At 42.1% G+C, this 24,457-nt stretch overlaps 1 protein-coding gene across 1 annotated transcript in view; it reads left to right on the top strand.

The window, feature by feature from the left end:
• Nucleotides 1-24,457, top strand: part of SH2D4A (SH2 domain containing 4A) — a 162,742-nt gene that overhangs the window by 136,674 nt on the left and 1,611 nt on the right. The window contains exon 8 of the mRNA XM_082247811.1: nucleotides 17,929-18,149. Coding sequence (XP_082103937.1) covers nucleotides 17,929-18,149 — 221 coding nt within the window. The remainder of the gene's footprint in view (nucleotides 1-17,928; nucleotides 18,150-24,457) is intronic.

The following is a 24,457-nucleotide window of genomic DNA, read 5'->3' as shown; positions in this document are numbered from 1 at the left end:
GTAAACACTAGTCAGAACTAGTTTGTGGTGTCTATATACTGTACAATGCCGTCGTGCTTAGGAGGAAAGTAATTTGCACAGACCTTTATTCAACCCAAATGTCTGACTTCAACACAACATGGCAATGCTTGAATCATTTAGCTATGTGCATCATTTTAAATTCTTAGTGATGCCCTTTCTGGGCTTGCTAACCCTTTTCCCTTAGCCAGTCACAAAGGATATCACACATACTGTAGATGATAGGCTAGATAGAGGAAGAGTTCCCCTATTGTTAAATACTTATTGAATTAGAAGTACTACAGTATTGGTGCATTTTGCCCAATTTACATCAATTTAACTTGTGTGGGAAAGTAAACCCTTAAAGTGTATCTATAGCCGAGGCAATTCACCCTTTTCAGGGTTGCCAGTACAGGGGTTCAGGCAACCTTTCTCGAGACCAGCAGGGGTTGTGTAGCACATGTTCCTTAGCATTACACCACTTGTCTGCCACTGCTTACCTCCTGATTGGTGGTATACCCTGTCATGGCTGCACTCTGCCCTCCACACTCATCAGACCCTTTACTAAGCCAGCTTACCATACACTGGACCTGTGCTGTTCGCTCTACCATCATCATACCCTTTACTGTGCCAGGTTACCGTACAATATATTGCATTGTGCTCTGTACCTCCCTCAGACCGTGCACTTGCTAACATACCATACACAAAACCATATACCTTTACTGTGCCCTCTACCCTCATAAGATCCTCTCGTCAGATTATGTACTGTGCCAGCATACTATACCTGTACTGTGCTCTCCACCATCATCATGTCCTGTACTGTGCTAGCTTACCATACACTCTACGTGTACTGTGCTTACTACCATCATCAGACTCTGGGCTGTGCCTTATACCCTCATCAGACCCTTTATCCTAATCCGACCCTGTGCCATACACTAGGGGAGGAGGTTTAAAGTGTATGGCTATACACACGGGTGGAGGGGAAGGATCGAAATTGACTGGAAATCCTAAATTGTACGGTTATTAGAACTAGAGGTAACAGCAAATCTTTCATTGAGAATATCTGCTGCCCTAGAGACAACTGTCTAGAATTTTGTAATCCCACTCATTTTACATTGTGTCTCTTGGAAAGAAAGATAATAAAAATATGAAAACAGCAAAAAATGGTTTTAACCACTGGTGGAACTACCACTTTAGCAGCCCATGTGGCTACTATGTGGCCCAGACCTGGAAGAGGGGTAGGGGTTCAACCCGATCAGGGTTCTAAGGATGAGGAGTGGTAGCTGATTCTGTATTTAAATCATTCCCCGTTCAGATCGTCATCAGCACAGACTCACAGATACACTGAGAGCTCAGTCACTGTCACTTGTAAACAAAGAGCCAGCAGAGGAAGGCTCCTACTACCCAGCCTTGCTGACCGGGATCTGCATAGATCCCCATTTGACTACAGAGATGCACATTGTATCTCTACGTTATCACACGTGTTATTACACATTATGCTGCATGTTACCGAGTGTTGTGTTAAAGTAGCCCATTCGTTTGAAAAGCCTGCCTGGCGCATCAAACAAAGGTGCATGTACTGTTTTTCGTAACGCAGTGCACTTAAATGTACAATATTGAATTATCATGCATTGTGGTGCGATGCAACGTAGCGTTGGGTTTTCAATTCAGAATGAATGACACCATTACACCAATGCACCTTAATGCAGCAAAATAGTGTAAAAAGGCCCTTAAGGTGCCAAAATAACTTTGCTAGTGAACTATGCATGCCATGCTGTATGATCTCTATTCTGCACTGGCTTATTACATATTCTTTGCTGTATGTTTACTATTACACACTGGCTCATTCCCTGTACCACGCTGTACATACCCTATTCTGCATCAGCCCAGAGGCGTAACTAGAACCTTCAGGGCCCCGGTGCAAGAAACAATGAAGGGTCCCCTGGACCCCTGGCTGGGGCCCTTCCCTTCAAGCCTGGGGCTCTTCCCACTGATCCTGGGGCCCTTTACTCTCATTGCGGGGCCCTTTATCATGAACCCTTTCACAAGTTCTGCAGCGGGCCCCCTTCCTGCCATCTTGGGGCCTCCCCACGGTGGTGAAATGCCAGGGACTGGTTGCAAGTGTGACCTTTGCGATCCTGGAAGTTCACCCACTGGTGTCAGTAGTTTTTATTTTTGTGGTATTTTAATTGTATTATTTTTTATCATTTTATTTTATTTTTTTTACCATGTCACTGACTATGACTCTGGCCATTCAGAAAAGGAAGGAGCTGGTAAATAACATATTTACTGACTGTTTCCTGGTTCTCTATTGTAACACATCCCCTGCAGTAGCCAGCAGGAGAGGGAAGGGAGCACAGTGGTGGGGGGGGGGATCAGGGGGGCACACAGGGGCCCAGAGACGGCAGAACACAAGTGAACTGGATAAGAGGAGCAGCGGGGGCAGCATATAGAGAAACCAATCTCCTCCATTTTCCTTCTGCAGCTACAGGAGGAAAGAGGAGGACAGTGATTTCTCTACATGCTGCCCCCGCCGCCCCTCCTATCCAGGTGTACAGGGGAGCCGCACAGACCCTCTGGAGCATGGGGCCCGGTTGCAATTGCAACCCCTGCATCAGCCCATTCTGTTTTGTACAATCACTATCCTACACCCCCTTATCCCGTATGCCATACCTATTTCGCAACACCTCATCTTATATGCCATGCTGTAAATGTTCCTTATTCCACAATCCCTCGTTTTGGACACCATGCTGTATGTTCTGTATTCACTTTTTCTTTTCTGTTGTAGGTTTTGGTATGGGGCCTTGTGATTTCTAGTTACATTCTGGCTTTAACTTACTCCATACCAAACTGAAAAAACTTTGGCTATAGGTACATGTTAACCATTGTTTTTACAAGGTGTTCTTAGCTAGACAGCCTTGCTTTCTACTGAGTATACAGCGGAAGAACAATGATAAAATGATAAAATGTATCTTTGCACTAAAAATAACGTTCAACAGGTTCTGGCCAGTGGAGCTATAAAAGTAGAACTATAATAGATTTTTTTTTTTTTTTAAATTTTGGATAGAGCAAGCGAGGGTTATTATAACCCATGTCAGTTTTTTTTTTTTTTTCCTCCATCTGTATCCCATTGCAGAGATTTACCTTCATGTCCTGTCCCATAGCCAAACAGGAAGTGAGAGGAAATCCCTGCCAATTAATGGAATTCCTTGGGGACCCCCAGGTCACCAGAACTAGAGTACCCATTGAAAGATTTTCCCTCTATTACTTTTTTGGGGATAATCCACAATTTGGGAATTTCCTTTACTTTCAATGATAATTGTAACTGGACAAATAGTTAAGCTCCGTTACAGGGGCACAGACAACAAAAAAACCTTATAGATGTTCTAGTTGCTCTCCACTCTATTCAAAACTACAAAAAAAAGTTTTGCCTTTAGTTATACTTTAATTACATTATCCGTGGGACCTGCAGATGAGCTCCAGGTGTGTAAAATCACAGCGGGAGCAAGCTGCCACCATGAGGAATCGCACAGCAGGTCTCCGTTGCTATGTGAATACAGCCTTAGTCTTTATGTGCAAAAATGTGCAAAAATGAAGTCACACTATATATTTGAATGCAGTGTCCAACCTTTCATATCTGCAGTACAGCTTAATTAGGATTACATCTTAACCACTTACCGCAAAGTGACGTAGGGCTACGTCGGCAAACTTTGCGGTGTTATACTAGCTAGAGGCACCTTCCCAGTACTGCGGTTTAGAGCCGACGGTCGGCTTTCCGTCGGTAACGACCGATGCGGCTCGGGAGCTGCTCGATCGTTACCCGGGTGAGCGGGAGGTGATGTCCCCCCCCCTCCCGCCACCTTCCGTGACTTTGCCCGAGCCTTCCGTCCCACGGGAGACCGAGCACCCAGCTGGCGCGTCCGCCGGCTGGATGGAGTCCCGATCTAAGCTGCAAGTGGATTAAATCGGGTCTCGATGACGTAACCCGGAGGCGGCATTCCATGACGTCACTTCTGGGTTACTCTGCTGCAAAAGGTGACAGATTTAAAAAACGACTGTATGCAAAAATGCAGTTTTTGGCGTTTTGCATACATGAAAGTGTAGTGGAGGGGTCTGGGGTCTTTTAGACCCTCGATCCCTCCATAAAGAGTACCTGTCGATGCATATTGGTGTCACAAGGGATGTTTACATTGCTTATGACAGCAATAAAAGTGATCAGATTTTTTTTTTTTTTTAAAAAAACCTGTAATAAAGTTAAAAAAAAAAATAAAATAAATAGGAAAAAAAAAATTTTAGCCGTCACCGTTAGCTCGCGCACGGAAAAAAACGTATACGGAAGTCGAGCCGCGAATGAAATCACTGTTCAAACCACACATGTGAGGTATCGCCGCGATCGCCAGAGCATGAGCAATCATTTAAAAAAAAAAGAGCTACACTCTAACTCTAAACTGGTAACCGTTAAAAAAATTTTAAAGCGTCGCCTATTGAGATTTCTATTGACCGTAATTTGTCGCCATTCCACGGGTGTGCGAAATTTTAAACCATAACGTGTTGGGTATCTATTTACTCGGCGTGACATCATCTTTCACAATATACAAAAAAAAATGGGCTAACTTTACTGTTTAGTATTTTTTAAATGCAGTGAAATATATATTTTAGCAAAGACTCTGGAGAATAAAATGTCGGTCATTGCAATATTTTTTGTCACGCGGTATTTGCGCAGCGGTCTTTAAAATGCCATTTTCGTGGAAAAATTACGAAAAATCACACATATATATATATATATATATATATATATATATATAATGTTTGGGGGTTCTAAGTAGTTTTCTAGGAAAAAATACTGTCCGAAATAGGGCTGGGGCTCAAGTGGTTAAAAAATGCTATCACTTAACATACTTACCGGTAGGCTGTTTACTTTCCAGGTAAAGTTCCGCTGTGCACAATTTTTTCCCAGAGTTTAGTGAATGTGGTGGCATTTTAATTTGCATAAAATATCCAGTCACATGCAAGGAAAAAAACAGCATTTTTGCTTGCACATGTTTGGATGATGAAACTCAGCACAGCTTAGCCTCATTCACAAAGCTCCCGGGAAAATTTCCTTGCAAAGTGAACAGTCTCTTTGCCTTTAGTAGATCGCCCCCCACTAAGTAAGTTATCTGCAGTACTTTGAGCACTAATCTCAGTCATCTTGTTTTTCCCAAAATTAATAGATTTTATTATTCATGAGATAGTTTTGTACTCCAGCCTTTGAGATAATAATTAAACATCCCAGGAAACCCTTATCAGCCAGCTTCTCTTAACCAACTTCTACGCTTGTTTGCATTTTTGGTATGAATCATTGTTTGTGTTGCCTAATGTGGAGTATTGATTTTTGTGCGCTGATATAGAAAGTAAGCTCTTAAGAACTAGTAAAAACACACTTCACTTCCTGGAACGCATTGTAGTGAACAAGGAAGTTTTACGGTTACGTGTTGAGAGTGCTATGTGCGTTCATAGTATTACTGAAAACATTTTAAAGTAAGCCTGACCTAGCCTGATCTGCAGATGCAGGGCCACCAAATGTTCAATAGAAATATCAATTTGGAAAGTTGGGCACAACTCAGGTTAATGAGGCTTGATGCAGCGAGACATCTGGTGAAGTTAAGTGCATACCTTATGCTGCCTGGTATACAGTATCAATCATCCTTTTTTTTTTTTTTTTTTTTCATTATTTCAAGCTTCTTTTAAAGTGGTTGTAAAGGAAAAAGTTTTTTTTTTTTTTTTTTTTTTTATAACCTTAATGTATTCTCTGCATTAAGGTAAAAAAACTTTTATTAGTAGCTCCCATGCAGACCCCCTTCCCCAAATACTTATGTTAGGCCGATCTATATCCAGCACTGTGCACATCTGCAGCAGTTCTTCTCCCCTCCTTCACAGGTTTGGCAAAGAGCGGTGGGTGCCATTGGCTCCTGCTGCTGTCATTCAAGACCTGTGAACAGGGGTAGGGGCTGAGCCGGGCGGTGTGTCTGAATAGAGGCAAGCAGCCCGGCACGGCATTGAGCACACACAAGCCACTTCCTACGGGGGCGGAGGAGCCAGGAGCGCCAGTAGGGGGACCCCAGACGAGGAGGAGGATTGGGGCTGCTATGTGCAAAACTATTGCACAGAGCAGGTAAGTATGACATGTTTGATTTTGTAATAAAAAAATAAAGCTTCATAATCACTTTAAGGAAAAATTCCTGTGGAATTAAAAGGCAGAGTTTTGTTTTAAACTGAGGAGGTGTCATGAGAAAAACATGAAGACTATTAATTCTGACTTGTCCTTCAGAAATTTCTAGCTTGCGGACTGTTGTGCTGACCCTCTTACTTCTATACTTTGAGTCACCAAACTAGAACAATACACATAGGATCTACTCACATTTCTCCACTTAAGCCCCGGAAGATTTTACCCCCTTCCTGACCAGGCCCTATTTTGCGATTCGGCACTGCGTGACTTTGACAGACAATTGCGCTGTCGTGCGACACTGTACCTAAACGAATTTGATGTCCTTTTTTTCACCACAAACAGAGCTTTCTTTTGGTGGTATTTGATCACCTGTGTAATTTTTACTTTTTGCGCTATAAACAAAAAAAGAGCGACAATTTTGCAAAATAACAATATTTTTCACATTTTTTATATGAAATTCCCCCCCAAAAAAAATGTAAAAACCAAAATTTTTTAACATTTTAGGCCAATTTGTTTTCTGCTACATATGTTTGGTAAAAAAAATCGCAATAAGCATATTTTGATTGGTTTGCGCAAAAGTTATTGCACTTACTAACTAAGGGAAATATTTTTGTCATTTTTGTTGTTTTTTTTTTTTTTAACGACTAATGGCGGCGATCTGCGATTTTTTTTTTTTGCGGGACTGCGACATTGCGGCGGACAGATCAGACCCTTGACTGACATTTTTGACACTTTTGGAGGTACCAGTGACATGACTACAGTAATCAGTGCTATACATATGCACTGTTACTGTAAAAATAACACTGGCAGGGAAGGGGTTAACTTTATTGGTGATGCAGGGGTTAAGTGTGTCCCTAGGGGCGTGCTTCTAACTGTCAATGGTTGTGGCTAGTGGTGTAACAACAGTGACATACGATCCTCCATAGCAGGACTGTATGATCTCTGTTCTTACACAGGGGAGAATAACAGGCGGCTTTGTTTACATTAGCCGCCTGCCTTTCTCCCTCTCCACCGGGAGATTGCGAGTGGCCGGCGTACATCGGGTCCGCTGGTCACACGCGCGGGCATGTGCAGAAGCGAGCCGGGCGGGCAGTGGTCCTCAACTCCGGTCCTCAGGGCCCACTAACAGGTCAGATTTTAGGTATAACCTTGAGGAGATGCAGACTAGAGTACTGCAATCACTGAGCAGCAAATGATATCACCTGGGATGTATTTCGGTTATCTTGCAAACCTGACCTGTTAGTGGGCCCTGAGGACCAGGGTTGAGGACCACTGATTTAGGAGATATCTACTGTACGTACAGCCAGTGATGTCTCCGGCGCATGCGCTCTGAAGTTATGGCCGCCAGAGCCGTTCCTTCAGAGTCCTGTGCTGTAAGCAGCAGCTCCCGCACGCATGTGCAGTAGTGATGTCGTTGCGGCTCCTACCACTCACACAGCCGGAGTCCGCGAACCTGGAAGGAACACCAGGGGAAGATAGAAGCCCTCTCAGCGGTGACAGCGTGGTGCTGGAGGGCTTTATTTTTAGGTAAGTTTCACATAATGTGCTAGTATGCGATGCATACTATCACAATATTGGCTTTATCTTGCAGGTTGCAAAAAAATAAACACACACACAGCAGTTTACTACCGCTTTTACTTTCCTGATCTGGATATATGCTTTCATTAATTGTTTTGACCTTCTTTCCTTGAAGAAGATGGTCATCTAATAAGCAGTTTAGTACCTTACACCCTAAATAATTTTATGCCCTAGCCAATCCCTTCTATCACACCTCACAAAAGAAGGAAGTGGCTGTTGAGTCATTGGAAACATTTTTTTTTTTTAATTATTCTTTTTTATAAGTATTCCACACTGAGGAGTAGCCTTAATTTTAGCTAAGATTTATTAATCCCTGCATTAGAGGATGGCAGGGCATACCATAGAAATATGTATGACTTTTGCACCAAAACGTTATTTACATTTTTGGCCATTATATACACAGATAGCATAATAGAGTTATTTTTTTTACATTAGAAAGAATACTGTAATATAACATATGTTTAATTCTGATGACAAAATATGTTTTAAGATTACCATACACATTACAATCTGATTAAACAATCTTGATAAAATCAACTTTAGATTTACCAAAACTATGTAAAATGAGCATCAACCTAAACTATCCATTCAATTTATATCCACTTAGGCAGACCCTTGCATTATTTGCAAAGGTGATTGTCCAATCAGATTGTAACGTGTATTGTATGCTTAATTGTGCTGTTGTTCCAAAATATGTTAAATAAAGATGAGTGAACCACGGCGGTTCATGGCTGGGAGATAGAGGGTAGTGTGGGAATTCATGTAAGGATTATGTAATTTGAAATAAGGTGCAACTCCCTCTCTTGGTGACTGGTAAAGTCTTGGTTGCCCAGTCATACAGTATCTTAAGATTGGGTTGTTAATAAAGGAGAACCCAACTTTTGTTTCAGATGCTGCAGGAAATGAGGGCTAGCATTCATGGAGCAGATAGTCTGCACTTATGTGAGTCTCTTGCAGAGGTGAGATGAGCCCATATGTCTGGTGTGCCAGACTTGTATCTCAGGGGAGAAGTCACAATTTTATATTCTTAAAAACTAAGAAACAACACCAAATCTGTCAGAGGATTTGCACAACCCTAATGGTAATTTTATTCCTTATGCCCCATACACAAGGTCCAAATGTCGGTCGGCCGGCTTCTGTCGAAAGGGCATGACCAAAAAAAGTCTTGCCGAGCAGCTCCCAATCAGCGCTCTTAGCCAATGTCTGAGTGCGCTGACTTGAGTGTTCTGGTGGGGGTGAGGGGGTAGTCGTCCGGCCCCCCTGTTAGTACAGAGACTCTGACCAGAGCTGTCAAAGCTGTCAGTTTTTTTTTTTTTTTTCAGCCTGCTGGGTTGAAGGAAAAAAAAACTTGCAGCGTTCACTAGGCTTTAATCATTCATTAGGGATTCTGGGACACTGGAATATACTGCTGCCTTTGAATGGTTCTAAAGCCTTAAGGCTTTTTACCTTAATGCATTCTCTGCAGGATCCTCCCCAGACCCCCCTTATAATTACCTGAGCCTGATCTTGATCCAGAGCTATGCACGAGAGCAGTGGCTCTCTCTCCCAGGTCAGATTTATTTTTTATTTTTTTAGGCACTTATATAGTGTCATAAATTTATGCCGTGATTTACATATACAGTATCTCACAAAAGTGAATACACCCCTCACATTTTTGTAAATATTTTATTATATCTTTTCATGTGAAAACACTGAGAGTCGGTTCACACTAGCGCGACTTGTCAGGCGACTTGTCAGCCTGACAAGTCGCGCTCCCTCGCGGTCCATTGACCGCTACAGGACCCGTTCTAATAGGAGCGACACAAGTCGCTCCGACTTAGAAAAAGGGTCCTGTACTACTTGGGGGCGACCTCAGGGCGACTTGCATAGACTTCCATTATGTGAAGTCCCTGCAAGTCGCTCTGAAGTCGTGGTGCATGGTAATGCACAAGTCCCCCCGAAGTAGTAAGGAGTCGTGTTGCCTCAGTGTGAACCGGCTATGAAGGAATGACACTTTGCTACAATGTAAAGTAGTGAGTGTACAGCTTGCACAACAGTGTAAACTTTCTGTCCCCTCAAAACAACAGCCAATAATATCTAAACATCTGGCAACAAAAGTGAGTACATCCCTAAGTGAAATTGTCCAAATTGGGCCCAATTAGCCATTTTCCCTCCCCAGTGTCATGTGACTCGTTGTTAAAAGGTCTCAGGTGTGACTAGGGAGCAGGTGTGTTAAATTTGTTATCGCTGTCACTCTCTCATACTGGTCACTGTAAGTTCAACATGGCACCTCCTGGCAAAGAACTCTCTGAGAATCTAAAAAAAGAATTGTTGCTCAACATAAAGATGGCCTAGGCTAAAAGAAGATTGCCAAGACCCTAAAACTGAGCTGCAGCATGGTGGTCAAGACCATACAGCAGTTTAACAGGATAGGTTCCACTCAGAAAAGGCCTCGTCGTGGTCGACCATGTTGAGTGCACGTGCACAGCGTCATATCCAGAGGTTGTCTTTGGTAAAATGACATAGTAGTGCTGCCAGCATTGCTGCAGAGGTTGAAGGGGTGGGGATCAGCCTGTCAGTGCTCAGACCATACGTTGCTCACTACATCAAATTGGTCTGCATGGCTGTCATCCCAGAAAGAAGCCTCTTGTAAAGATGATGCACAAGAAAGCCCGCAGTTTGCTGAAGACAAGCAGACTAAGGACATGGATTACTAGAACCATGTCTTGTGGCCTGATAAGACCAAGTTAAACTTATTCGGTTCAGATGGTGTCAAGCGTGTGTGGCAGCAACCAGGTGAGGAGTACAAAGACAAGTGTGTCTTGCCTAAAGTCAAGCATGGTGGGGAGAGTGTCATGGGCTGGGGCTACATGAGTGCTCCGAGCACTGGGGAGCTACAGTTCATTGAGGGAACCATGAATGCCAACATGTACTGTGGCATAGAGCATGATTCCCTCCCTTCAGAGACTGGGCCACAGGGCAGTATTCCAACACACATCTCCAAGGTGACCACTGCCTTGCTAAAGAAGCTGAAGGTAAAGGTGATGGACTGGTCAAGCATGTCTCCAGACCTAAACTTTATTGAGCATCTGCGGGGCATCCTCAAACGGAAGGTGGAGGAGCGCAAGGTCTCTAACATCCACCAGTACCGTGATGTTGTCATGGAGGAGTGGAAGAGGACTCCAGTGGCAACCTGTGAAGCTCTGGTGAACTCCATGCCCGAGAGGGTTAAGGCAGTACTGGAAAATAATGGTGGCCACACAAAATATTGACACTTTGGGCCCAATTTAGACATTGTCACCTAGGGGTGTACTAACTTTTTTTGGGCATCGGTTTAGACATTAAGGGCTGTGTGTTGAGGTATTTTGAGGGGACAGCAAATTTTCACTTTTACTGTACACTCACTACTTTACATTGTAGCAAAGTGTAATTTCTTCAGTGTTATCACATAAAAAGGTATAATAAAAAATTTTCAAAAATGTGAGTGGTGTACTCAATTTTGTGAGATGCTGTATATTGTACATTCACATCCTCAAGGAGCTTACAATCTAAGGTCCCCTAACTCACATTCATACATATACACTGAACAAAATTATAAACGCAACACTTTTGTTTTTTCATGAGCTGAGCTCAAACATCTAAGACTTCTATGTACACAAAAGGCCTATTTCTCTCAAATACTGTTCACAAATCTGTCTAAATCTGTGTTATTGAGCACTTCTCCATTGCCGAGATAATCCACTCACCTCACTGGTGTGGCATATCAAGATTCTGATAAGACAGCATAATTATTGCACAGGTGTTCCCTAGGCTGGCGACAATAACAAGTCCACTATGAGTGATCCAGTGGTATCCTTTGTGGTGACAAGTGCCTTCACCTCTCCACCCTATGTGACTGGGTCCTCCCCTCCGCTCCTGCAACCTAGCGGCTAAGCATAGGTTTAAAAGCGTAATATTGCCCCTCAAGGGCCACCTTTCCTGGAGCCAGGGAGTATGCGTCAGCCCCTCAGTAATACTACACTTTCCGGACAACACCCCTCATGGAAATCGGTGGTTGTAACATGAAAAGAAGGGGGACTCGAATAGTGCTTATACCTCTTTAAATGTATTCAATAAAAAAAAACATGTAGACAGGTACTCACATTTAAAAGGTGCTTGCAGTGCACCAAACTAAAAACAGCCTTTCTTTAATCAGCGTGTGATGGTAACCATGCAGAAGTGGAAGATCTGTAAATGCTGCTCCTGTACTTCCTGGATACAGCAGAGAACCGTCCAGGCCCTTCACCTACGCGTGGCGACACAGGGTCACGTGTCTTCCTCAGGGAAAAAATGATGGGGGAAATATGATATTATATCATCAAATTTCCCCCTGAGGAAGACACATGACCCTGTGTCGCCACGTGTAGGGGAAGGACCCGGACGGTTCTCTGCTGTATCCAGGAAGTACAGGAGCAACATTTACATATCTTCCACTTCTGCCTGGTTACCATCACACACGCTGATTAAGAAAGGCTGTTTTTAGTTTGGTGCACTGCAAGCACCTTTTAAATGTGAGTACCTGTCTACATGTTTCTTATTATTGAATAAATTTAAAGAGGTATAGAGAGAAAGAGAGTGTCGTTTTAATGAGGGACTGACGCATACTCCCTGGTTCCAGGAAAGGTGGCCCTTGAGGGGCAATATTAGACTTTTAGACCTATGCTTAGCCGCTAGGTCGCAGGAGCGGAGGTGAGGACCCAGTCACATAGGATGGAGAGGTGAAGGCACTTGTCACCACAAAGGATACCATTGGATCACTCATAGTGGACTTGTTAGAGTGCACCTCTGGAAAGTGCAATATTTCTCTGATAACGGGAAAATGCCATCAGCACTTTATTAAGTGATTATTGTTTATATCTGCTTATTCACAATCACTCTATTTTCACTTGGTTCTATACAGTTATATCTTATTGTGTTTACTTCTGCACACTCAGCACTTTATATTATTGCATACAGGGTGGCCACTGTATACATATTTTCAGTTGTATTTTTATTCACTCATTTTGGTGTGCACGATTTATCATCATTATTATATGTGCACGACCTGTACTTTTTTTTTATATTATTGTGAATATTACTTTTAATCTATACTATTTCATTTGTTGACATTTATAATATTTAGCACTACTGCACTTTGCATTTATTGCACATATTTTCTGGATTTGTTTAATTTCCTCATTTGTTATGCACGGCACTGTTTTGTTTTAATTTGTTTTATTTTAGTCAGCTGGAATCTGTTTTGATTTTCCATGGGTTATCGCATGCACTTATGACCATTATAATTTTTGGTCCACATCCTCTGGAAGGAGGCATATGCTAATTGTTGGTGTTTGGTGGTGGAACTCCTCAGTCAACTTCGCTTGCACTGTTGCATTCTTTGGACTTTTTCATTTGTTTTCACATATTGGAAGGACTTTTTCATAGAAGTGTATCACACACCTTTCATATGTTTTTTTTATTTTTCACTATGGATATATGGATCTGCATAATTTATGTATGACTATATGAATTTGTTTAATTCCTAGAAAGGATATTTTCAACACATGTTTTTGCACATTGCACTTTGAATTTATTTACCTAGTTCATGTGTGAATATATGAACTTGCTTAACTCTTTGTACATTGCACTTTGTATTTTTTGTGTTAAGTGGATGGCTTAGCGCTGCTTTTTATTTTTGTTTTTATGTTTATAGCTGGTATCACAGTTGGATAAAAGTGGCTGCTTGTTCTATACGTTACCTTTGACCTAGTGCGGATTTTCTTTTTTTGATATTTTTATTAACTCATCATTTAAGCTTATAAGCTTAAAGAGGAAGTAAACCCTCCTCGGGAAGTTGTACCTATAGGTAAGCCTATGATAAGGCTTACCTATAGGTACTGAAATATCTCCTAAACATGTACCGTTTAGGAGATATTTACCTTCGATGCATCCAGTGACGTCACCGGCGCATGCGCTATGAAGGAACGGCCGCTCGTGCCGTTCCTTCAGAGCCCCGTGCCGTGACTGTCGGCTCCCGCGCGCGTGTGTGGGAGTGACGTCACCGCGGCTCCGGCCAATAAGATGGCCGGATGCCGCAATCCCGGAAGACGGGCGACTAGACATGTCGCCCGTCATAGAGGTGAGCGGATGGCACGGCGGGGGCTCGTTCTAAGGTAAGTATTTCATAATGAGCTAGTATGCGATGCATACTAGCTCATTATGTATTTCTCTTTCAGGTTGTAGAAAAAAAAAAAAAAAATTTTACCGAGTTTACAACCTCTTTAAGAACAAGGTTCCACATTTCCCTGTTAAAGTATAACTCCAGGCAAAACCTAACTAACGCTAAACCTGCTCTGTCCCACATTCTAACCCTAATCTATCTAACCCTGTAAAGCAAAAATCACTGTACTTTTCCTATTCTGACACCAATTTGGTCCGATCCACAGCAGCGGAAGCTCTGTGTAGGAGAGGACCAACAATGGCTGTGAAATGCCTGGGAGGTGACATCACCCATAGAGTTACTATGGTGCTTCCGTTGTCTGATGCCTTTCCTGCACCTGCGTCCACACTGAAGTCGCCGTTGACAGCTAATGCTGGGACCGGACTTGATCAGCTGCAGAATAGGTAAGTACAGTGATTTTTTGCTTTACAGAGTTAGGTACATTAGGTTTAGAATTTGCCACAGAGCAGGTTTAGTGTTAGTTAGGTTTTGCCTGGACTTATCCCTTAAAGCCCATTCCACTACATCAATTAGTGCCGTATGGGTTTTTCATGACCAGGAATCTTTTTATGATTTGCAAGACTGCAACCTGGACTTTGGTTTACACATTTGTTTTACCAGGTGGATGTTCAGGCCTCAGATGATGCCAGCTCCAGTTTAAGGTTCTTCAAGGGTCTCCGTAAGTTCTTTTGAGTTGCCTCTGTTCGCCTGCTCTTACTTGTGGGCGTGATAGCGTTTTGCTTACTGTATTGCCCACTCCTCAGATGGGACTGCTTTTGAACATCCCAGTGTCTCAAAATAACTTCACCATGTTTCCCTTAATGAATGATTAAAAAATAGGATTGTTCACTAAGGGACACAGGTCCCTCCCTTCTGTTTTTATAGTCTACTCCTACTATTGATTTGTCACAAAACTGAAACATGATCAAAGTGCGAAGGGTCATATCAGGCCTTACAACTTGGTTTGCCAGTGTCAAATCTCCTGAAGACAACAGCATAACGTAGTGTCTCAGAATTTACTCTGTGTCCCTTAATGAACCCCAAGAAAAGGATTTTACAGGAAGTAAAAAATCTTAAAATATCATCAATGCATAATCAGTGCTAGAAGCAGGAGGATCATGTGGATAAAACATGTATATAAAATTATTTGGCTTCAGGTTGGTAAACATGATAGTAGCTGCCAGCCAATTCTTCTTTGATGAGTCACACCTTTAAATGTGACATTATTTGTCTAGGTGCAGAGGGGAAAAAACCTGATCAGGAAATAGCCCCATTTTTTAAGCAAAAATCATTCAAACAAAATAAATATGCTAACTTCTCTTCCCTCTATGGGTTTGTTAAAGTTTAATTGGAACTTGGAACAAACCTAATAACTGAAACTTCGATATGAGCTAGATTTCTGTCCGGCGGTGTTGTTTTTTACAGCAGGAAGAGACAAAAACAGGAACAAAGCTCACCAACCTGTAGTTATGTGCATGTTACAGGTAGGTCAGAGCTCTGACTTAGGGGAAATAAAGGAATTATTTGGATATTGTGTTCCTCAGGATCAAGAAATGCCCCATGTGTTCCCTGCTTCAATAAGGTTAAAGGTTTTTCTTTAAAGTGGGTTTTGATTTAGGTGCCAATGTTTGTGGAAGAGGCACAAGTCTGCAACTCTTTTTCCATTCCCCAAACTATAATAAAGCAGAACTAACGTCTCTCAATCGATATTAAAAACAAGTTTTTTGTTTTTTTTTTCTTAAATATCAAAATTGGTATACTTACCTGCTCTGTGTAGTGGTTTTGCACAGAGCAGCCCCGATCCACCTCTTCCCGGGTCCCCCGCTGATCCTTCTGGCACCTCCTTCCTGCCAAGCAGCTTGCTGTGGGGGCTGTAACGGACACAGGTATCAGATCCCTGCCCTCTTCACTAACTTGTGACAAAGGACCGGCCAATCTCACACCATGCTTTCACTTACGTAACAATGCCACTCTCAGCTTCACCCTGCACAAAAAATTTCAAGCTTGCAGGACCACAATCTAGGTGCCAGCAGGATAAGAGCGATTGTCACTGGGCTAATTAAGTAATTAACCCTTTAAATGCCACCACCCCTATTTGGCCTGAGCAGAAGGAAGCTCGTAATTCTAGCAATACCAATTATGATTTTAGAATAATCATCTGTAACACACACACAGACAGGTATGTTCATACGATTTATTCTATACAGTAGCACTCTTCAAGAGACAGGTTCTTTTTGCACTTGCATTAAGAGCTTAGGGACAAGGTTAATAAGGTTTTGATAATGAAAAGGTCAAAGGTGCAAATAAAATATTACCAAAAAATGGTATTTCAAAGAAATAGAGACATGATTCAGCAATAGAAAAATAAGGTAGAATTGAGGAGGAGGAATACTTGCAGCTAATGTCCTGGGTGATATCAGAGTTCAGTCGATGAGCCAGGTGTTATCAGTTCTCAAACTTAACAGATATTCCTGCTTTGATGGTACCATGAGAACTCCCCACTGGTTAGGCATCTCCCTTTTTCTCTGGGGTCAAAGAGGTGTTGACAGATGCACCGGGGCAATAAAACGGAGTGTCCATGAGCTGTCCTGCGGTTTATGATAATATCAGGTTCCTCCCTTATGGGCAGTTTTATACCACTATTTATATCTTCCAATATGTACCAGTTGCATTCTTGAAACTAATAGATTATTGTTCAGCATTGAATTTTGCATCCAGGGATACTAAACACAGGGTAGCTCAGCTTAACTTGTCACCCAGGGAATATCTGACAGCTATCTTCCCATCTATATGTGCTAGTGTAGTCATGTAGAACCTTAAATCTTTCAGAACAACATTTCTCATTCAAATATATACTTATTATTAATGTGTCACGTTCTCATCTGAGTTTATGAATCGTGTGTGGATTCATTAAGTTTTGAATTGGGCAGAGCTCTTTGATTGCTTTTTACAATCCCCATTAGTTCTGGGTATCCTAAATGGATTTGGTCATAGTTTTATGATAGGTCTGGACAGCAGAAACAGACATCCTGCCAGGACTCAATTAGCTGTTTACAGCTCTGCACAGGCCTAAGCGCTGGTTTCTGATGTCTCTGAGTTAAGATAACGTCTCTTTTGAAGTGTAAAACATATGCATTCCATGAATTAAAGGAGGAGGAAAGGAATAATATCACTGGGCAATGTGTAACTGTTCTGCAAGACTGTCATGGCTTACCTATGATAACTGAACAACATGCCCGCTTGCTACAGGTTTTCGTGTGTCTAGTACCTGATATCATTACAGGGGCACCCAAGCAGGCTCGCTCCCGAGCTGCTGCTCTGCATCTCCCCTCTTTCTTCTCATTGGTTCACTGGCTGTCTCAGCCAATGAAGAGGGAGAGCCCCGAAGAGTCGAGACTCTGGTGTACATCTCTGGATCACAATGGGGCTCGGTTAAGTATTTGCCTCGTAGGCATTTTTCTTAAATCTGCGAGAGGAGGGGTTTTCTCAGCTAAGCACATCCTACTGCCTGCATGCCTGAGCTACGGGCAGATGGATTCCAGGAAGCAAATGCTACATGAATCATCTGTCCTTACTCAAGATGGCCATGGCTAGAAATGCTAAGGAGATGTGATTTCTCAAAAAAATAAAGCATGGAGCCTTGGATGGATCCGTGAGTTTGTTTTGAATATTAAAAAATAACCAATAGCGTCTTTCAGTTTTTGTGGTGCTTAGATACAGGTAAGTTCCGCTGTAAGTAAAGAGCATGAGACTTGCATTGTTTTTCTTTTTAATATCACAAAATACCATCCTGTGTTAGTTTTCAGGTTTTTTTGGAAAAGATATATTGCTTAACATGGCTTTGGGGTAGAACAGCTTTCCACTTCTCAAATGTTCCCCTCTTTAAAAAAAAAGGAATCAGCTTTATGTTCATTTTCATTGCTCATAGGCATCATCTCAAGACTAGAATCAGAAGACTTTTTAAAAGATCAGGCACCAGGAAGCTTTCTTGTTCGTGTCAGTGAGAAGATCCAAGGCTATGTTCTCTCATATCGCTATGAAGATGGATACATGCATTTTCTTATAGATGCTTCTGGCACCTCTTACAGCTTTTTGGGAGTGGATCAACTACAGCATGCAACTCTGGCTGACCTTGTAGAATATCACAAGGTAATACTATTGTAATAACACATGTTGTTTACTTAGCTCCCTGTACAGGCTTTTTCATAGCTTATTGGATGAATATTTGTTCCACTATTTGCAAGTCCCTGTTTAATAAGTGTTTAACAAATGGCAACACCACCCAAAACGGATTCCTCTATTTTAGGCAGCAGGGAACAAGGATCAGGCCCCTGCTAGGTGGTTTGATACAAAACCCATCTCCAGACCATGAAAAAAAGGTATTACTTTCCTTAACCACTTAAGCTTCCTGACCAGGGGGTATTTTGCGATTCGGCACTGCGTGAATTTAACGGACAATTGCGCGATCGTGCGACGCTGTATCTAAACGAATTTGGCGTCCTTTTTTTCCCACAAACAGAGCTTTCTTTTGGTGGTATTTGATCACCTGTGCGATTTTTTGATCATGCGCTATAAACAAAAAAAAGAGCGTAAATTTTGCAAAAATAGCAATATTTTTCACATTTTTTTATATGAAATTCCCCCCAAAAAAATGTAAAAATCAAAATTTTTTAACATTTTCGGCCAATTTGTTTGATGCTACATATGTTTGGTAAAAAAAATTGCAAAAAGCGTATTTTGATTGGTTTGCGCAAAAGTAATCGCGTTTACTAACAAAGGGAAAGATTTTTGTAATTTTTGTTGTTTTTTTTTTAACGCGTAATGGCGGCGATCTGTGATTTTTTTTTTTGCGGTACTGCGACATTGCGGTGGACAGATCGGATCCTTGACTGACATTTTTGACACTTTTGGGGTTACCAGTGACATTTCTACAGTAATCAGTGCTATACATATGCACTGTTACTGTAAAAATACACTGGCAGTGAAGGGGTTAACTTTTAGGGCTATGTGTGTCCCTAGGGGCGTGATTCTAACTGTGATTGGCTGTGGCTTGAGATGTATGAACAGTGATCAACGGTTCTACGTAGTAGAACCGTATGATCATCATTCATACACAGGGGAGAATGACAGGCGGCTTGTTTGCACTAGCCGCCTGACTTTCTCCCTCTCCCCCAACGATCGCAGAGTGACCGGCAGACATCGGGTCCGCCGGTCACACGCGCGGGGGGGGGGGTCCGTGACCATGCGGGAGCGCGCCTTCGGCGGCGCGCGCACGCTCCCTAGACCCGCACAGGCTAGCGACGTAGACCTACGTCACTTTGCCTGTGAGGGGCTGACCGCTGACGTAGATAGTCGTGCGGCGGTCGGCAAGTGGTTAAGACAGTTCAGTAAATGCAAAAAAAAAAAAATCATACCCACCTAGATGGCTGCAGCACCGATCCTAGCTGAAGCTGTCCCCAACGCCTCTAAGACAGAGAACATAGTGGTCAAACACCGCTGAACACTCAGTCCTCAGCCTGCAGAAAGCTGGTGATTGTCAGTCTTTCTGCTCTGCCCCTCAACAGCTCACTGGAGCTCTGGGGTGCGGAGAAGGGAGCGGCTGGCTCAGGCTCTGAGCAGCTCACTGACAGGCTGGCCCAGTTGCCGGTCCAGGCTTCTGGATGGATCCTGACCATATGGTCAGAATCTTTTTAGAGCCTGGACTGGCTCTGTGACGTCAGCTGACAGCAAGCTTTCCCACAGGAGAAGTATAGCCAAAAAAGCTTTGGCCATACTTCTCCTAATAACTAACGCTAACTTTTTCTATTTTACCTTCTGATAAAAATAATTTATCAAACCTGTCACTATACTTATAGGGCAATCAATATTTTGCACAAGAATATTATATATAGATCATTAAAAAAAAAAAATTAAAGCGAGATAGAGAGAGAGATCATATTTGGTGGCATTCTTGTTTTATTCACCTCAGAGATTGTGAATCCTGCAAAAATCAGACAGCAAACGTTCAACTCTCTTGACTGGCAGAAGTGGTGGTATGTCATGGCATCATTGTGATTTGTTAATTTCCTTACAGAGACTGGCATCATCTAAGTGAGTGTCATCTTTTGAAGTATACAAAATCACAGAGCAAGATAGACTGAAATGTTTCTAATTCGGGCAGGAGCTCTGGCTGTCAGTGTAGATGTAGTTACTGACACTGGGAGAACCGGTTCTGGAAAAGACAGAATAGCTGAGGGCTAAGAGAGGTAGAACAATGGAGAAGTCTATTTAAAGCTGATACTTAGTTTGCCAAAATTTTAACTTGCCTGATTCCCAAGTTCTTCCACCAGAAAACCTACTAAATGCATTTTTTTTTCTTAGGATGAGCGGTTTTGTAAATTTTAGATATAACATATTTATGACCCAATGATGTCATCAGTGGGTCACTTTAGTTCCAGAATTGGCTGTTTCTGATAGCAGCCAGAGTAAAGAGTTTGGAGATTCAATAAAATGTTCATCCAGTCCACCCCAGAAGAGAGGCAAGAGATTTTCAGGAATAGACAGCACCTGGTATACACCGTTAAACACTTACAAAATGCAATAATATTAGAGTCTGCAATTCTGAACAGAAGAGGATTTAAAGTGATTGTAAAGTCCTTTTTTTTTTTTTTTTTTTTTTTCTATTAAAATAACAAACATGTTATACTTACCTGCCATGTGCAATGGTTGTGCACAGGTCAGCCCGGATCCTCCTCTTCTTGGGTCCCTGGCTGGAGCTCCTGGCCCCTTCCTCCTGTTGAGTGCCTCCACTATGGGGGCACCTGAGCCAAGCTGCAGCTCTGTGTATCTATTCAGACATAGAGCTGCGGTTCAGCCCTGTCCCCTCTCTCTGCTCATTGGCTAACTTTCCTGGGGTCCTAGGCAGCTGAGGCATTCGTGGACATTGCTGGATCAAGAGTGGGCTCAGGTAAGTATTAGGGGGGCTGAGGGGGCTGCTGCACACACAAGGCTTTTTATCTTAAAGCATAGAATGCACTAAGATAAAAACCCTTCTGCCTTTACAACCATTTTAATATTTAAGGTAATACAGGGGTTCAGCTTTAAGGTCAAGCAGGTTTGGTCCACAAATGTAAGAGGCTGTAATCAGTCAGGGCTCCTGTGTTTGCCCAGGCTAATCTGTGCCTGAATTGACAGGGATCTGAATCAGAACAGCATCTGATCTAAGCAATAGTGAAAGAGTTATCCCCCTTTCACACTTGTGTGACTTGTCCTGCGACTTGGGACTGCAAAGTCGTATGCCAAGCCGTACCCCATGATTTCCAATGAGTACTGTTCAAATCTGTGCGACTTCAAGTTGCAGCGACTACGGAGTAGTCCCTGCACTAATTTGGTCTGACTTTGATGCGACTTGAAGTCCATAGATCTCAAGATTACACAGGCATTGCTTCCAAGTCCAGTCAAAACCGTGTCAGTCATGGCAAAATAGCAAAAATGTGCGACAAAAAATGCAATTTTCAGGATGCTCAAGTGTGAAAGGGGGCCTTACCAAGAGGTAGAATGGGACTGGTGAAGTTTTGTCTGGATCGAGGAGGCTGGAAATAATTTAGGTTATATTATGCCAAAATATACCTTACATAGGAAGAAGCTATTTTGCCTAGCTGACAAAAATAGTCTGCAAGCTCTAAAACACACCATGATAAATGACTTAAGTCATTTGAAAGCTTTTCATTTGATGCTGTTTCCTAAGCTGGCCATAGATGGATAGAATTTCAAATGAAAATTTTTAGGAAAAGTCTTAGCAAAATTTGCACGAAAATTCACAGAACATTTGCATGTCATTCGAAAGATTTTGTTTGATTTAACATTTCATTTTGGTATGAATGGACTTTACAGAATGAAAACCACATACACAGCCTGCTCATTCAAATTTTTTTCGCTTTTGTGGTCAAAAACGAATGTAGATTTGACCCACTAATGATTAGAAAAATGTACAAACTCTTTTTAGAACATTATTTTCCTGAGAATTTTCATTTGAAATTCTACCCATTTGTGGCCAGCTTTACACACCAGAGAAATGTAGAAATATTCTTTGGCTCCCAGAGGTCACACTGGAAAGACCTCTGTGTAAATGTTGCTGGAACGGTAGCCAACTAATGTACAGTATCTCACAAAAATAAGTACACCCCTCACATTTTTGTAAATATTTTATTATATCTTTTTATGTGACAACACTGAAGAAATTACACTTTGCTACAAATTATGTAAAGTAGTGAGTGTACAACAAATCCAGACATGCAAGTGAGGCATAGGAAAAGGGGATGTGGAATAAGAAAGGGGATAGTCAAGCATATCTGGACAACAGGGGATTTAAATGTGCCATATATTTACTACAGAAAAAGGAAATACCAGTATATAAAAATTTCAAAATGTTATTAGTTATAACATATACATCTAAAAACAAGGATAATCACAATTGTTGTACATATTAATATTACAGCACATCTCTCCAAAGGGGAGGTTTGCATAAAGGTTCACTGATGGATCGACACGTTTCGCTGTGGCAGCTTCATCAGGATCCAGCAAGTAGATTTCAAAGTAGTATATACAGTGTTACATTATCCTTCGTATAAAATCAAGTCCAAGAATTTTGAGACATCACATCATCCTATAGATCTAATAACCAAGGTTGTTTAATCATAGATCCCAAACCCTTAGAGTCTGGAAAGTATAGACAAGCTGCTAATATAGCCTATCACTCGGTGTGCCCAATATATCCAAAATGTATTATTAAATCAGCTTATGAGTGCGGTAAGGGTAGACCAACCAGAACCAGATAGTAGTAGAAGAGATACTTTCCAACGAGGACCCGTAACCAGTGTGATCAGGGAAGTGGGAAGGTGGTCCCCTAACACATGTGTTATCGGTCATCAGGGCTGGGGCATATCCATACCTACGGACCGCAAATCCAATATTCAATAGGAGAATGTAGCCACAGGCTAAGGGTTTGGGATCTTGGAGATATGTGCTGTAATATGTACAACAGTTGTGATTATCCTTGTTTTTAGATTTATATGTTATAACTAATGCAATTTTGACATTTTTATATATTTCCTTTTTCTGTAGTAAATATATGGCACATTTAAATCCCCTGTTGTCCAGATATGCTTGACTATCCCCTTTCTTATTACACATCCCTTTATCCTATGCCTCACTTGCATGTCTGGATTTGCTGTATTTTTCAATGTTGATTGGGGAGGGTGCCTCTGTATTTAATCAACCGATCCTTCTCCATACAATTCCTAGTGAGTGTACAACTTGTATAACAGTGTCAATTTGCTGTCCCCCCAAAATAACTCAACACACAGCCATTAACCGCTTGCCGACCGCCGCATGACTATTTACGGCGGCGCTCAGCCCCGTACAGGTAAAGTGACGTAGGATTACGTCACTAGCCTGTGAGCCTCTAGGGGGCGAGCATGCGCCGCCGGAGGACCGTTCCCGCCCCCGCTCGTTCCCTAAGAAGACCCGATGTCCGCCGGTCACTCGCGATCTCCCCGTGGAGAGGGAGAAAGGCAGGCGGCTAATGTAAACAAAGCCGCCTGTCATTCTCCCCTGTGTAAGAACAGAGATGATATGGTCCTGCTATGTAGGATCGTATGTCTCTGTTGTTACACCACTAGCCACACCCCTTTACAGTTAGAAGCACGCCCCTAGGGACACACTTAACCCCTTGATCACCAATAAAGTTAACCCCTTCCCTGCCAGTGTCATTTTTACAGTAACAGTGCATATGTATAGCACTGATTACTGTAGTAATGTCACTGGTAACCCCAAAAGTGTCAAAAATGTCAGTCAACGGTCCGATCTGTCTGCCGCAATGTCGAAGTCCTGCAAAAAAAAAAACGCAGATCGCCGCCTTACTCGTTAAAAAAAAAACACCAAAAATGACAGAAATCTTTCCCTTCGTTAGTAAACGCAATACATTTTGCGCAAACCAATCAAAATACGCTTACTGCAATTTTTTTTTACCAAACATATGTAGCAGAAAACAAATTGGCAAAAAATGTTAAAAAAAATTGATTTTTACATTTTTTTGGGGGAATTTCATATAAAAAATTTGAAAAATATTGTTATTTTTTAAAATTTTACGCTATTTTTCTGTTTATAGCGCAAAAAGTAAAAATCGCACAGGTGATCAAATACCACCAAAAGAAAGCTCTGTTTGTGGGATAAATTCATGCAGTGCCGAATCGCAAAATAGAGCCTGGTCAGGAAGGGGGTAAAATCTTCCGGGGCTTAAGTGGTTAATGTCTAAACGGCTGGCAACAAAAGTGAGTACACCCCTAAGTGAAAATGTCCAATTTGGGCCCAATTAGCCACTTTCCCTCTCTGGTGTGATGTGGCTCGTTAGTGTTACAAGGTCCCAGGTGTGAGGAGCAGGTGTGTTAAATTTGGTGTTATCGCTCTCACTCTCTCAT

Source organism: Pelophylax lessonae (genome assembly GCF_965119305.1).
Source record: "Pelophylax lessonae genome assembly, chromosome: 1".
Lineage (NCBI taxonomy): Eukaryota > Metazoa > Chordata > Amphibia > Anura > Ranidae > Pelophylax > Pelophylax lessonae.
Note: the sequence above shows the minus strand (reverse complement) of the source record. Positions and strands in the feature narration are given on the sequence as shown.